At 38.4% G+C, this 15713-nt stretch overlaps 3 protein-coding genes across 3 annotated transcripts; all 3 read left to right on the top strand.

Moving 5' to 3' along the window:
- The first annotated feature begins 3884 nt into the window (after positions 1–3884).
- Positions 3885–4562, top strand: LOC126263489 (uncharacterized). The gene has a single exon (XM_049960582.1). It carries the CDS (start codon positions 3885–3887, stop codon positions 4560–4562), a length of 678 nt encoding a protein of 225 aa, XP_049816539.1.
- A 721-nt stretch (positions 4563–5283) lies between these two features.
- LOC126263490 (LWamide neuropeptides-like) lies at positions 5284–6692 on the top strand. The gene is made up of 3 exons (XM_049960583.1): positions 5284–6001; positions 6149–6384; positions 6495–6692. The coding sequence occupies exons 1-3, from the start codon at positions 5284–5286 to the stop codon at positions 6690–6692; spliced, it is 1152 nt and encodes a 383-aa protein (XP_049816540.1).
- A 3436-nt stretch (positions 6693–10128) lies between these two features.
- On the top strand, positions 10129–10815 carry LOC126263491 (LWamide neuropeptides-like). The gene has a single exon (XM_049960584.1). It carries the CDS (start codon positions 10129–10131, stop codon positions 10813–10815), a length of 687 nt encoding a protein of 228 aa, XP_049816541.1.
- Positions 10816–15713: the final 4898 nt, after the last annotated feature.

Raw genomic sequence — 15713 nt, forward strand, 5'->3', positions numbered from 1 at the left:
GCAAATATGGGATAAACGCAGTTATGGGAAAAACGCAAATATGGGAAAAACGCAAAAAATGGGAAAAGCGCAAATATGGGAAAAGCGCAAATATGGGAAAAGCGCAAATATGGGAAAAGCGCAAATATGGGAAAAGCGCAAATATGGGAAAAGCGCAAATATGGGAAAAGCGCAAATATGGGAAAAGCGCAAACATGGGAAAAGCGCACATATGGGAAAAGCGCACATATGGGAAAAGCGCATATATGGGAAAAGCGCACATATGGGAAAAGCGCACATATGGGAAAAGCGCACATATGGGAAAAGCGCACATATGGGAAAAGCGCACATATGGGAAAAGCGCACATATGGGAAAAGCTCACATATGGGAAAAGCGCACATATGGGAAAAGCGCACATATGGGAAAAGCGCACCTATGGGAAAAGCGCACGTATGGGAAAAGCGCACATATGGGAAAAACGCACATATGGGAAAAGCGCACATATGGGAAAAGCGCACACATGGGGAAAGCGCACATATGGGAAAAACGCACATATGGGAAAAACGCACATATGGGAAAAACGCACATATGGGAAAAACGCAAATATGGGAAAAACGCAAATATGGGAAAAACGCAAATATGGGAAAAACGCAAATATGGGAAAAACGCAAATATGGGAAAAACGCAAATATGGGAAAAACGCAAATATGGGAAAAACGCAAATATGGGAAAAACGCAAATATGGGAAAAACGCAAATATGGGAAAAACGCAAATAAGGGAAAAACGCAAATAAGTGAAAAACGCAAATATGGGAAAAACGCAAATATGGGAAAAACCCAAGTATGGGAAGAACGCACATATGGGAAAAACGCAAACGTAGCGAAAGGGAAATTTGTGGCACAAATTGACTAGAGGAAAGAATCAGTTGGTATGACATAGTCTGTACAATCAAGGGTTCACTAAATATGCTCAAAAGCAAACATGGGAAAAACGCAAATATGGGAAAAACGCAAATATGGGAAAAACGCGAATATGGGAAAAACGCAAATATGGGAAAAACGCAAATATGGGAAAAACGCAAATATAGGAAAAACGCATATATGGGAAAAACGCATATATGGGAAAACGCATATATGGGAAAAACGCATATGTGGGAAAAACGCATATATGGGAAAAACGCAAATATGGGAATAACGCAAATATGGGAAAAACGCAAATATGGGAAAAACGCAAATATGGGAAAAACGCAAATATGGGAAAAATGCAAATATGGGAAAAACGCAAATATGGGAAAAACGCAAATATGGGAAAAACGCAAATATGGGAAAAACGCAAATATGGGAAAAACGCAAATATGGGAAAAACGCAAATGTAGCAAAAGGGAAATTTGTGGCACAAATTGAGTAGAGGAAAGAATCAGTTGGTATGACATAGTCTGTAGCATCAAGGGTTCACTAAATATGCTTCAAAAGCAAATATGGGAAAAACGCAAATATGGCAAAAACGCAAATATGGCAAAAACGCAAATATGGCTAAAACGCAAATATGGCAAAAACGCAAATATGGCAAAAACGCAAATATGGCAAAAACGCAAATATGGCAAAAACGCAAATATGGCAAAAACGCAAATATGGCAAAAACGCAAATATGGCAAAAACGCAAATATGGCAAAAACGCAAATATGGCAAAAACGCAAATATGGGAAAAACGCAAATATGGGAAAAACGCAAATATGGGAAAAACGCAAATATGGGAAAAACGCAAATGTAGAGAAAGGGAAATTTGTGGCACAAATTGACTAGAGCAAAGAATCAGTTGGTATGACGTAGTCTGTAGCATCAAGGGTTCACTAAATATGCTTCAAAAGCAAATATGGGAAAAACGCATATATGGGATAAACGCATATATGGGATAAACGCATATATGGGATAAACGCATATATGGGATAAACGCAAATATGGGATAAACGCAAATATGGGAAAAACGCGTATATGGGAAAAACGCAAATATGGGAAAAACGCATATATGGGAAAAACGCATATATGGGAAAAACGCAAATATGGCAAAAACGCAAATATGGCAAAAACGCAAATATGGGAAAAACGCAAATATGGCAAAAACGCAAATATGGGAAAAACGCAAATATGGGAAAAACGCAAATATGGGAAAAACGCAAATATGGGAAAAACGCAAATATGGGAAAAACGCAAATATGGGAAAAACGCAAATATGGGAAAAACGCATATATGGGAAAAACGCATATATGGGAAAAACGCATATATGGGAAAAACGCAAATATGGGAAAAACGCAAATATGGGAAAAACGCAAATATGGGAAAAACGCAAATATGGGAAAAACGCAAATATGGGAAAAACGCAAATATGGGAAAAACGCAAATATGGGAAAAACGCAAATATGGGAAAAACGCAAATGTAGCGAAAGGGAAATTTGTGGTACGAATTGACTAGAGGAATGAATCAGTTGGTATGACAGTCTGTAGCATCAAGGGTTCACTAAATATGCTTCCAAAGCAAATATGGCAAAAACGCAAATATGGCAAAAACGCAAATATGGCAAAAACGCAAATATTGCAAAAACGCAAATATGGCAAAAACGCAAATACGGCAAAAACGCAAATACGGCAAAAACGCAAATGTGGTAAAACGCAAATGTGGCAAAAACGCAAATATGGCAAAAACGCAAATATGCCAAAAACGCAAATATGGCAAAAACGCAAATATGGCACAAACTCAAATATGGCAAAAACGCAAATATGGCAAAAACGCAAAAATGGCAAAAACGCAAATATGTGAAAAACGCAAATATGGGAAAAACGCAAATATGGGAAAAACGCAAATATGGGAAAAACGCAAATATGGGAAAAACGCAAATATGGGAAAAACGCAAATATGGGAAAAACGCAGATATGGGAAAAACACATATATGGGAAAAACGCATATATGGGAAAAACGCATATATGGGAAAAACGCAAATATGGGAAAAACGTAACTATGGGAAAAACGTAACTATGGGAAAAACGCAAATATGGGAAAATCGCAAATATGGGAAAAACGCAAATTTGGGAAAAACGCAAATATGGGAAAAACGCAAATATGGGAAAAACGCAAATATGGGAAAAACGCAAATATGGGAAAAACGCAAATATGGGAAAAACGCAAATATGGGAAAAACGCAAATATGGGAAAAACGCAAATATGGGAAAAACGCAATTATGGGAAAAACGCAAATGTAGCGAAAGGGAAATTTGTGGCACGAATTGACTAGAGGAAAGAATCAGTTGGTATGACATAGTCTGTAGCATCAAGGGTTCACTAAATATGCTTCCAAAGCAAATAAGGCAAAAACGCAAATATGGCAAAAACGCAAATATGGCAAAAACGCAAATATGGCAAAAACGCAAATATGGCAAAAAGGCAAATACGGCAAAAACGCAAATACGGCAAAAACGCAAATATGGCAAAAACGCAAATATGGGAAAAACGCAAATATGGGAAAAGCGCACATATGGGAAAAGCGCATATATGGGAAAAGCGCACATATGGGAAAAGCGCACATATGGGAAAAGCGCACATATGGGAGAAACGCACATATGGGAAAAGCGCAAATATGGGAAAAACGCAAATATGGGAAAAACGCAAATATGGGAAAAACGCAAATATGGGAAAAACGCAAATATGGGAAAAACGCAAATATGGGAAAAACGCAAATATGGGAAAAACGCAAATATCGGAAAAACGCAAATATGGGAAGAACGCAAATATGGGAAAAACGCAAACGTAGCGAAAGGGAAATTTGTGGCACAAATTGACTAGAGGAAAGAATCAGTTGATATGACATAGTCTGTACAATCAAGGGTTCACTAAATATGCTCAAAAGCAAATATGGGAAAAACGCAAATATGGGAAAAACGCAAATATGGGAAAAACGCATATATGGGAAAAACGCATATATGGGAAAAACGCATATATGGGAAAAGCGCACATATGGGAAAAGCGCACATATGGGAAAAGCGCACATATGGGAAAAGCGCACATATGGGAAAAGCGCACATATGGGAAAAGCGCACATATGGGAAAAGCGCACATATGGGAAAAGCGCACATATGGGAGAAGCGCACATATGGGAAAAGCGCACATATGGGAAAAGCGCACATATGGGAAAAGCGCACATATGGGAAAAGCGCACATATGGGAGAAACGCACATATGGGAAAAGCGCACATATGGGAAAAACGCACATATGGGAAAAACGCACATATGGGAAAAACGCACATATGGGAAAAACGCACATATGGGAAAAACGCAAATATGGGAAAAACGCAAATATGGGAAAAACGCAAATATGGGAAAAACGAAAATATGGGAAAAACGCAAATATGGGAAAAACGCAAATATGGGAAAAACGCAAATATGGGAAAAACGCAAATATGGGAAAAACGCAAATATGGGAAAAACGCAAATATGGGAAAAACGCAAATATGGGAAAAACGCAAATATGGGAAGAACGCAAATATGGGAAAAACGCAAACGTAGCGAAAGGGAAATTTGTGGCACAAATTGACTAGAGGAAAGAATCAGTTGATATGACATAGTCTGTACAATCAAGGGTTCACTAAATATGCTCAAAAGCAAATATGGGAAAAACGCAAATATGGGAAAAACGCAAATATGGGAAAAACGCAAATATGGGAAAAACGCAAATATGGGAAAAACGCAAATATGGGAAAAACGCAAATATGGGAAAAACGCAAATATGGCAAAAACACAAATATGGAAAAAACGCAAATATGGGAAAAACGCAAATATGGGAAAAACGCAAATATGGGAAAAACGCAAATATGGGAAAAACCCAAATATGGGAAAAACGCAAATATGGGAAAAACGCAAATATGGGAAAAACGCAAATATGGGAAAAACGCAAATATGGGAAAAACGCAAATATGGGAAAAACGCAAAAATGGGAAAAACGCAAATATGGGAAAAACGCAAATATGGGAAAAACGCAAATGTAGCAAAAGGGAAATTTGTGGCACAAATTGACTAGAGGAAAGAATCAGTTGGTATGACAGTCTGTAGCATCAAGGGTTCACTAAATATGCTTCAAAAGCAAATATGGGGAAAACGCATATATGGGAAAAACGCATATATGGGAAAATCGCATATATGGGAAAAACGCATATATGGGAAAAACGCATATATGGGAAAAACGCATATATGGGATAAACGCATATATGGGATAAACGCATATATGGGATAAACGCAAATAAGGGAAAAACGCAAATATGGGAAAATCGCAAATATGGGAAATACGCAAATATGGGATAAACGCAAATATGGGAAAAACGCAAATATGGGAAAAGCGCAAATATGGGAAAAGTGCAAATATGGGAAAAGCGCAAATATGGGCAAAGCGCAAATATGGGAAAAGCGCAAATATGGGAAAAGCGCACATATGGGAAAAGCGCAAATATGGGAAAAGCGCAAATATGGGAAAAGCGCAAACATGGGAAAAGCGCACATATGGGAAAAGCGCACATATGGGAAAAGCGCACATATGCGAAAAGCGCACATATGGGAACAGCGCACATATGGGAAAAGCGCACATATGGGAAAAGCGCACATATGGGAAAAGCGCACATATGGGAAAAGCTCACATATGGGAAAAGCGCACATATGGGAAAAGTGCACATATGGGAAAAGGGCGCATATGGGAAAAGCACACATATGGGAAAAACGCACATATGGGAAAAACGCACATATGGGAAAAGCGCACATATGGGAAAAGCGCACATATGGGAAAAGCGCACATATGGGAAAAACGCACATATGGGAAAAACGCACATATGGGAAAAACGCACATATGGGAAAAACGCAAATATGGGAAACACGCAAATATGGGAAAAACGCAAATATGGGAAAAACGCAAATATGGGAAAAACGCAAATATGAGAAAAACGCAAATATGGGAAAAACGCAAATATGGGAAAAACGCAAATATGGGTAAAACGCAAATATGGGAACAACGCAAATATGGGAAAAACGCAAACGTAGCGAAAGGGAAATTTGTGGCACAAATTGACTAGAGGAAAGAATCAGTTGGTATGACATAGTCTGTACAATCAAGGGTTCACTAAATATGCTCAAAAGCAAATGTGGGAAACACGCAAATATGGGAAAAACGCAAATATGGGAAAAACGCAAATATGGGAAAAACGCAAATATGGGAAAAACGCATATATGGGGAAACGCATATATGGGAAAAACGCATATATGGGAAAAACGCATATGTGGGAAAAACGCATATGTGGGAAAAACGCATATATGGGAAAAACGTAAATATGGGAAAAACGCAAATATGGGAAAAACGCAAATATGGGAAAAAGGCAAATATGGGAAAAACGCAAATATGGGAAAAACGCAAATGTAGCGAAAGGGAGATTTGTGGCACAAATTGAGTAGAGGAAAGAATCAGTTGGTATGACATAGTCCGTAGCATCAAGGGTTCACTAAATATGCTTCAAAAGCAAATATGGGAAAAACGCATATATGGGAACAACGCATATATGGGAAAAACGCATATATGGGAAAAACGCATATATGGGAAAAACGCATATATGGGAAAAACGCATATATGGGAAAAACGCATATATGGGATAAACGCAAATATGGGATAAACGAAAATATGGGATAAACGCAAATATGGGATAAACGCAAATATGGGAAAAACGCATATATGGGAAAAACGCAAATATGGGAAAAACGCAAATATGGGAAAACGCAAATATGGGAAAAACGCAAATATGGAAAAAACGCAAATATGGGAAAAATGCAAGTATGGGAAAAACGCAAATATGGGAAAAACGCAAATATGGGAAAAACGCAAATATGGGGAAAACGCAAATATGGGGAAAACGCAAATATGGGAAAAATGCAAATATGGGAAAAACGCAAATATGGGAAAAACGCAAATATGGGAAAAACGCAAATATGGGAAAAACGCAAAAATGGGAAAAACGCAAATCTGGGAAAAACGCAAATCTGGGAAAAACGCAAATATGGGAAAAACGCAAATATGGGAAAAGCGCAAATATGGGAAAAGCGCAAATATGGGAAAAGCGCAAGTATGGGAAAAGCGCAAATATGGGAATAGCGCAAATATGGGAAAAGCGCAAATATGGGAAAAGCGCAAATATGGGAAAAGCGCAAATATGGGAAAAGCGCAATTATGGGAAATGCGCAAATATGGGAAAAGCGCAAATATGGGAAAAGCGCAAATATGGGAAAAGCGCAAATATGGGAAAAGCGCACATATGGGAAAAGCGCACATATGGGAAAAGCGCACATATGGGAAAAGCGCACATATGGGAAAAGCGCACATATGGGAAAAACGCACATATGGGAAAAGCGCACATATGGGAAAAGCGCACATATGGGAAAAGCGCACATATGGGAAAAGCGCACATATGGGAAAAGCGCACATATGGGAAAAGCGCACATATGGGAAAAGCGCACAAATGGGAAAAGCGCACATATGGGAAAAGCGCACATATGGGAAAAGCGCACATATGGGAAAAACGCACATATGGGAAAAACGCACATATGGGAAAAACGCACATATGGGAAAAACGCACATATGGGAAAAACGCACATATGGGAAAAACGCAAATATGGGGAAAACGCAAATATGGGAAAAACGCAAATATGGGAAAAACGCAAATATGGGAAAAACGCAAATATGGGAAAAACGCAAATATGGGAAAAACGCAAATATGGGAAAAATGCAAATATTGGAAAAACGCAAATATTGGAAAAACGCAAATATGGGAATAACGCAAATATGGGAAAAACGCAAATATGGGAAAAACGCAAATATGGGAAAAACGCAAATATGGGAAAAACGCAAATATGGGAAAAACGCAAATGTAGCGAAAGGTAAATTTGTGGCACAAATTGACTAGAGGAAAGAATCAGTTGGTATGACATAGTCTGTAGCATCAAGGGTTCACTAAATATGCTTAAAAAGCAAATATGGGAAAAATGCATATATGGGAAAAACGCATATATGGGAAAAACGCATATATGGGAAAAACGCATATATGGGAAAAACGCATATATGGGAAAAACGCATATATGGGAAAAACGCATATATGGGAAAAACGCATATTTGGGAAAAACGCATATATGGGAAAAACGCATATATGGGAAAAACGCATATATGGGAAAAACGCAAATATGGGAAAAACGCAAATATGGGAAAAACGCAAATATGGGAAAAACGCAAATATGGGAAAAACGCAAATATGGGAAAAACGCAAATATGGGATAAACGCAAATATGGGATAAACGCAAATATGGGATAAACGCAAATATGGGATAAACGCAAATATGGGAAAAACGTATATATGGGAAAAACGCAAATATGGGAAAAACGCAAATATGGGAAAAACGCAAATATGGGAAAAGCGCAAATATGGGAAAAGCGCAAATATGGGAACAGCGCAAATATGGGAAAAGCGCAAATATGGGAAAAGCGCGAATATGGGAAAAGCGCACATATGGGAAAAGCGCACATATGGGAAAAGCGCACATATGGGAAAAGCGCACATATGGGAAAAGCGCACATATGGGAAAAGCGCACATATGGGAAAAGCGCACATATGGGAAAAGCGCACATATGGGAAAAGCGCACATATGGGAAAAGCTCACATATGGGAAAAGCGCACATATGGGAAAAGCGCACATATGGGAAAAGCGCACATATGGGAAAAGCGCACATATGGGAAAAGCACACATATGGGAATAGCGCACATATGGGAAAAACGCACATATGGGAAAAACGCACATATGGGAAAAACGCAAATATGGGAAAAACGGAAATATGGGAAAAACGCAAATATGGGAAAACCGCAAATATGGGAAAAACGCAAATATGGGAAAAACGCAAATATGGGAAAAACGCAAATATGGGAAAAACGCAAATATGGGAAAAACGCAAATAAGGGAAAAACGCAAATATGGGAAAAACGCAATAATGGGAAAAACGCAAATATGGGAAAAACGCAAATATGGGAAAAACGCAAATATGGGATGAACGCAAATATGGGAAAAACGCAAACGTAGCGAAAGGGAAATTTGTGGCACAAATTGACTAGAGGAAAGAATCAGTTGGTATGACATAGTCTGTACAATCAAGGGTTCACTAAATATGCTCAAAAGCAAATATGGGAAAAACGCAAATATGGGAAAAACGCAAATATGGGAAAAACGCAAATATGGGAAAAACGCAAATATGGGAAAAACGCAAATATGGGAAAAACGCAAATATGGGAAAAACGCAAATATGGGAAAAACGCAAATATTGGAAAAACGCAAATATGGGAAAAACGCAAATATCGGAAAAACGCAAATATGGGAAGAACGCAAATATGGGAAAAAGGCAAACGTAGCGAAAGGGAAATTTGTGGCACAAATTGACTAGAGGAAAGAATCAGTTGATATGACATAGTCTGTACAATCAAGGGTTCACTAAATATGCTCAAAAGCAAATATGGGAAAAACGCAAATATGGGAAAAACGCAAATATGGGAAAAACGCAAATATGGGAAAAACGCAAATATGGGAAAAACGCAAATATGGGAAAAACGCAAATATGGGAAAAACGCAAATATGGCAAAAACACAAATATGGAAAAAACGCAAATATGGGAAAAACGCAAATATGGGAAAAACGCAAATATGGGAAAAACGCAAATATGGGAAAAACGCAAATATGGGAAAAACGCAAATATGGGAAAAACGCAAATATGGGAGAAACGCAAATATGGGAAAAACGCAAATATGGGAAAAACGCAAATGTAGCAAAAGGGAAATTTGTGGCACAAATTGACTAGAGGAAAGAATCAGTTGGTATGACAGTCTGTAGCATCAAGGGTTCACTAAATATGCTTCAAAAGCAAATATGGGGAAAACGCATATATGGGAAAAACGCATATATGGGAAAATCGCATATATGGGAAAAACGCATATATGGGAAAAACGCATATATGGGAAAAACGCATATATGGGATAAACGCATATATGGGATAAACGCATATATGGGATAAACGCAAATAAGGGAAAAACGCAAATATGGGAAAATCGCAAATATGGGAAATACGCAAATATGGGATAAACGCAAATATGGGAAAAACGCAAATATGGGAAAAGCGCAAATATGGGAAAAGTGCAAATATGGGAAAAGCGCAAATATGGGCAAAGCGCAAATATGGGAAAAGCGCAATATGGGAAAAGCGCACATATGGGAAAAGCGCAAATATGGGAAAAGCGCAAACATGGGAAAAGCGCACATATGGGAAAAGCGCACATATGGGAAAAGCGCACATATGCGAAAAGCGCACATATGGGAAAAGCGCACATATGGGAAAAGCGCACATATGGGAAAAGCGCACATATGGGAAAAGCGCACATATGGGAAAAGCTCACATATGGGAAAAGCGCACATATGGGAAAAGTGCACATATGGGAAAAGCACACATATGGGAAAGACGCACATATGGGAAAAGCGCACATATGGGAAAAGCGCACATATGGGAAAAGCGCACATATGGGAAAAGCGCACATATGGGAAAAACGCACATATGGGAAAAACGCACATATGGGAAAAACGCACATATGGGAAAAACGCAAATATGGGAAACACGCAAATATGGGAAAAACGCAAATATGGGAAAAACGCAAATATGGGAAAAACGCAAATATGAGAAAAACGCAAATATGGGAAAAACGCAAATATGGGAAAAACGCAAATATGGGTAAAACGCAAATATGGGATCAACGCAAATATGGGAAAAACGCAAACGTAGCGAAAGGGAAATTTGTGGCACAAATTGACTAGAGGAAAGAATCAGTTGGTATGACATAGTCTGTACAATCAAGGGTTCACTAAATATGCTCAAAAGCAAATGTGGGAAACACGCAAATATGGGAAAAACGCAAATATGGGAAAAACGCAAATATGGGAAAAACGCAAATATGGGAAAAACGCAAATATGGGAAAAACGCATATATGGGGAAACGCATATATGGGAAAAACGCATATATGGGAAAAACGCATATGTGGGAAAAACGCATATGTGGGAAAAACGCATATATGGGAAAAACGCAAATATGGGAAAAACGCAAATATGGGAAAAACGCAAATATGGGAAAAAGACAAATATGGGAAAAACGCAAATATGGGAAAAACGCAAATGTAGCGAAAGGGAAATTTGTGGCACAAATTGAGTAGAGGAAAGAATCAGTTGGTATGACATAGTCTGTAGCATCAAGGGTTCACTAAATATGCTTCAAAAGCAAATATGGGAAAAACGCATATATGGGAACAACGCATATATGGGAAAAACGCATATATGGGAAAAACGCATATATGGGAAAAACGCATATATGGGAAAAACGCATATATGGGAAAAACGCATATATGGGAAAAACGCATATATGGGAAAAACGCATATATGGGAAAAACGCAAATATGGGATAAACGCAAATATGGGATAAACGAAAATATGGGATAAACGCAAATATGGGATAAACGCAAATATGGGAAAAACGCATATATGGGAAAAACGCAAATATGGGAAAAACGCAAATATGGGAAAAGCGCAAATATGGGAAAAGCGCAAATATGGGGAAAACGCAAATATGGGAAAAACGCAAATATGGGAAAAACGCAAATATGGGAAAAACGCAAAAATGGGAAAAACGCAAATCTGGGAAAAACGGAAATATGGGAAAAACGCAAATATGGGAAAAACGCAAATATGGGAAAAGCGCAAATATGGGAAAAGCGCAAATATGGGAAAAGCGCAAATATGGGAAAAGCGCAAATATGGGAATAGCGCAAATATGGGAAAAGCGCAAATATGGGAAAAGCGCAAATATGGGAAAAGCGCAAATATGGGAAAAGCGCAATTATGGGAAAAGCGCAAATATGGGAAAAGCGCAAATATGGGAAAAGCGCAAATTTGGGAAAAGCGCAAATATGGGAAAAGCGCACATATGGGAAAAGCGCACATATGGGAAAAGCGCACATATGGGAAAAGCGCACATATGGGAAAAGCACACATATGGGAAAAACGCACATATGGGAAAAGCGCACATATGGGAAAAGCGCACATATGGGAAAAGCGCACATATGGGAAAAGCGCACATATGGGAAAAGCGCACATATGGGAAAAGCGCACATATGGGAAAAGCGCAAATATGGGAAAAGCGCACAAATGGGAAAAGCGCACATATGGGAAAAGCGCACATATGGGAAAAGCGCACATATGGGAAAAGCGCACATATGGGAAAAGCGCACATATGGGAAAAGTGCACATATGGGAAAAACGCACATATGGGAAAAACGCACATATGGGAAAAACGCACATATGGGAAAAACGCACATATGGGAAAAACGCACATATGGGAAAAACGCAAATATGGGGAAAACGCAAATATGGGAAAAACGCAAATATGGGAAAAACGCAAATATGGGAAAAACGCAAATATGGGAAAAACGCAAATATGGGAAAAACGCAAATATGGGAAAAATGCAAATATTGGAAAAACGCAAATATTGGAAAAACGCAAATATGGGAATAACGCAAATATGGGAAAAACGCAAATATGTGAAAAACGCAAATATGGGAAAAACGCAAATATGGGAAAAACGCAAATATGGGAAAAACGCAAATATGGGAAAAACCCAAATATGGGATAAACGCAAATATGGGCTAAACGCAAATATGGGATAAACGCAAATATGGGATAAACGCAAATATGGGAAAAACGCATCTATGGGAAAAACGCAAATATGGGAAAAACGCAAATATGGGAAAAACGCAAATATGGGAAAAGCGCAAATATGGGAAAAGCGCAAATATGGGAAAAGCGCAAATATGGGAAAAGCGCAAATATGGGAAAAGCGCAAATATGGGAAAAGCGCGAATATGGGAAAAGCGCACATATGGGAAAAGCGCACATATGGGAAAAGCGCACATATGGGAAAAGCGCACATATGGGAAAAGCGCACATATGGGAAAAGCGCACATATGGGAAAAGCGCACATATGGGAAAAGCTCACATATGGGAAAAGCGCACATATGGGAAAAGCGCACATATGGGAAAAGCGCACATATGGGAAAAGCGCACATATGGGAAAAGCGCACATATGGGAAAAGCGCACATATGGGAAAAACGCACATATGGGAAAAACGCACATATGGGAAAAACGCACATATGGGAAAAACGCACATATGGGAAAAACGCAAATATGGGAAAAACGGAAATATGGGAAAAACGCAAATATGGGAAAAACGCAAATATGGGAAAAACGCAAATATGGGAAAAACGCAAATATGGGAAAAACGCAAATATGGGAAAAACGCAAATATGGGAAAAACGCAAATATGGGAAAAACGCAAATATGGGAAAAACGCAAATAAGGGAAAAACGCAAATATGGGAAAAACGCAATAATGGGAAAAACGCAAATATGGGAAAAACGCAAATATGGGAAAAACGCAAATATGGGATGAACGCAAATATGGGAAAAACGCAAACGTAGCGAAAGGGAAATTTGTGGCACAAATTGACTAGAGGAAAGAATCAGTTGGTATGACATAGTCTGTACAATCAAGGGTTCACTAAATATGCTCAAAAGCAAATATGGGAAAAACGCAAATATGGGAAAAACGCAAATATGGGAAAAACGCAAATATGGGAAAAACGCAAATATGGGAAAAACGCAAATATGGCAAAAACGCAAATATGGCAAAAACGCAAATATGGCAAAAACGCAAATATGGGAAAAACGCAAATATGGGAAAAACGCAAATATGGGAAAAACGCAAATGTAGCGAAAGGGAAATTTGTGGCACGAATTGACTAGAGGAAAGAATCAGTTGGTATGACATAGTCTGTAGCATCAAGGGTTCACTAAATATGCTTCCAAAGCAAATAAGGCAAAAACGCAAATATGGCAAAAACGCAAATATGGCAAAAACGCAAATATGGCAAAAACGCAAATATGGCAAAAAGGCAAATACGGCAAAAACGCAAATACGGCAAAAACGCAAATATGGCAAAAACGCAAATATGGCAAAAACGCAAATATGGCAAAAACGCAAATATAGCAAAAACGCAAATATGGCAAAAACGCAAATATGGCAAAAACGCAAATATGGGAAAAACGCAAATATGGGAAAAACGCAAATATGGGAAAAACGCAAATATGGGAAAAACGCAAATATGGGAAAAACGCAAATATGGGAGAAACGCAAATATAGGAAAAACGCAAATATGGGAAAAACGCAAATATGGGAAAAACGCAAATGTAGCGAAAGGGAAATTTGTGGCACAAATTGACTAGAAGAAAGAATCAGTTGGTATGACAGTCTGTAGCATCAAGGGTTCGCTAAATATGCTTCAAAAGCAAATATGGGGAAAACGCATATATGGGAAAAACGCATATATGGGAAAAACGCATATATGGGAAAAACGTATATATGGGAAAAACGCATATATGGGAAAAACGCATATATGGGATAAACGCATATATGGGAAAAGCGCACATATGGGAAAAGCGCACATATGGGAAAAGCGCACATATGGGAAAAGCGCACATATGGGAAAAGCACACATATGGGAAAAGCGCACATATGGGAAAAGTGCACATATGGGAGAAGCGCACATATGGGAAAAGCGCACATATGGGAAAAGTGCACATATGGGAAAAGCGCACATATGGGAAAAGCGCACATATGGGAGAAACGCACATATGGGAAAAGCGCACATATGGGAAAAACGCACATATGGGAAAAACGCACATATGGGAAAAACGCACATATGGGAAAAACGCACATATGGGAAAAACGCACATATGGGAAAAACGCAAATATGGGAAAAACGCAAATATGGGAAAAACGCAAATATGGGAAAAACGCAAATATGGGAAAAACGCAAATATGGGAAAATCGCAAATATGGGAAAAACGCAAATATGGGAAAAACGCAAATATGGGAAAAACGCAAATATGGGAAAAACGCAAATATGGGAAAAACGCAAATATGGGAAGAACGCAAATATGGGAAGAACGCAAATATGGGAAAAACGCAAACGTAGCGAAAGGGAAATTTGTGGCACAAATTGACTAGAGGAAAGAATCAGTTGATATGACATAGTCTGTACAATCAAGGGTTCACTAAATATGCTCAAAAGCAAATATGGGAAAAACGCAAATATGGGAAAAACGCAAATATGGGAAAAACGCAAATATGGGAAAAACGCAAATATGGGAAAAACGCAAATATGGGAAAAACGCAAATATGGGAGAAACGCAAATATAGGAAAAACGCAAATATGGGAAAAACGCAAATATGGGAAAAACGCAAATGTAGCGAAAGGGAAATTTGTGGCACAAATTGACTAGAGGAAAGAATCAGTTGGTATGACAGTCTGTAGCATCAAGGGTTCGCTAAATATGCTTCAAAAGCAAATATGGGGAAAACGCATATATGGGAAAAACGCATATATGGGAAAAACGCATATATGGGAAAAACGCATATATGGGAAAAACGCATATATGGGAAAAACGCATATATGGGATAAACGCATATATGGGAAAAGCGCACATATGGGAAAAGCGCACATATGGGAAAAGCGCACATATGGGAA

Source organism: Schistocerca nitens, chromosome 6, assembly GCF_023898315.1.
Source record: "Schistocerca nitens isolate TAMUIC-IGC-003100 chromosome 6, iqSchNite1.1, whole genome shotgun sequence".
NCBI classification, from domain to species: Eukaryota; Metazoa; Arthropoda; class Insecta; order Orthoptera; family Acrididae; genus Schistocerca; species Schistocerca nitens.

Excerpts from the sequence above, each read along its gene's own strand:
- LOC126263491 (XM_049960584.1), top strand. The coding sequence starts at position 10,129 with ATGGGAAAATCGCAAATATGGGAAATACGCAAATATGGGATAAACGCA.
- LOC126263489 (XM_049960582.1), top strand. The coding sequence starts at position 3,885 with ATGGGAAAAACGCAAATATGGGAAAAACGCAAATATGGGAAAAACGCA.
- LOC126263490 (XM_049960583.1), top strand. The coding sequence starts at position 5,284 with ATGGGAAAATCGCAAATATGGGAAATACGCAAATATGGGATAAACGCA. Across the intron at positions 6,002-6,148 it reads TGGGAAAAACGCAAATATGG|CAAATGTGGGAAACACGCAA; the intron begins GTAAAACGCAAA and ends TATGCTCAAAAG. Across the intron at positions 6,385-6,494 it reads AACGCAAATATGGGAAAAAG|CATCAAGGGTTCACTAAATA; the intron begins GCAAATATGGGA and ends CATAGTCCGTAG.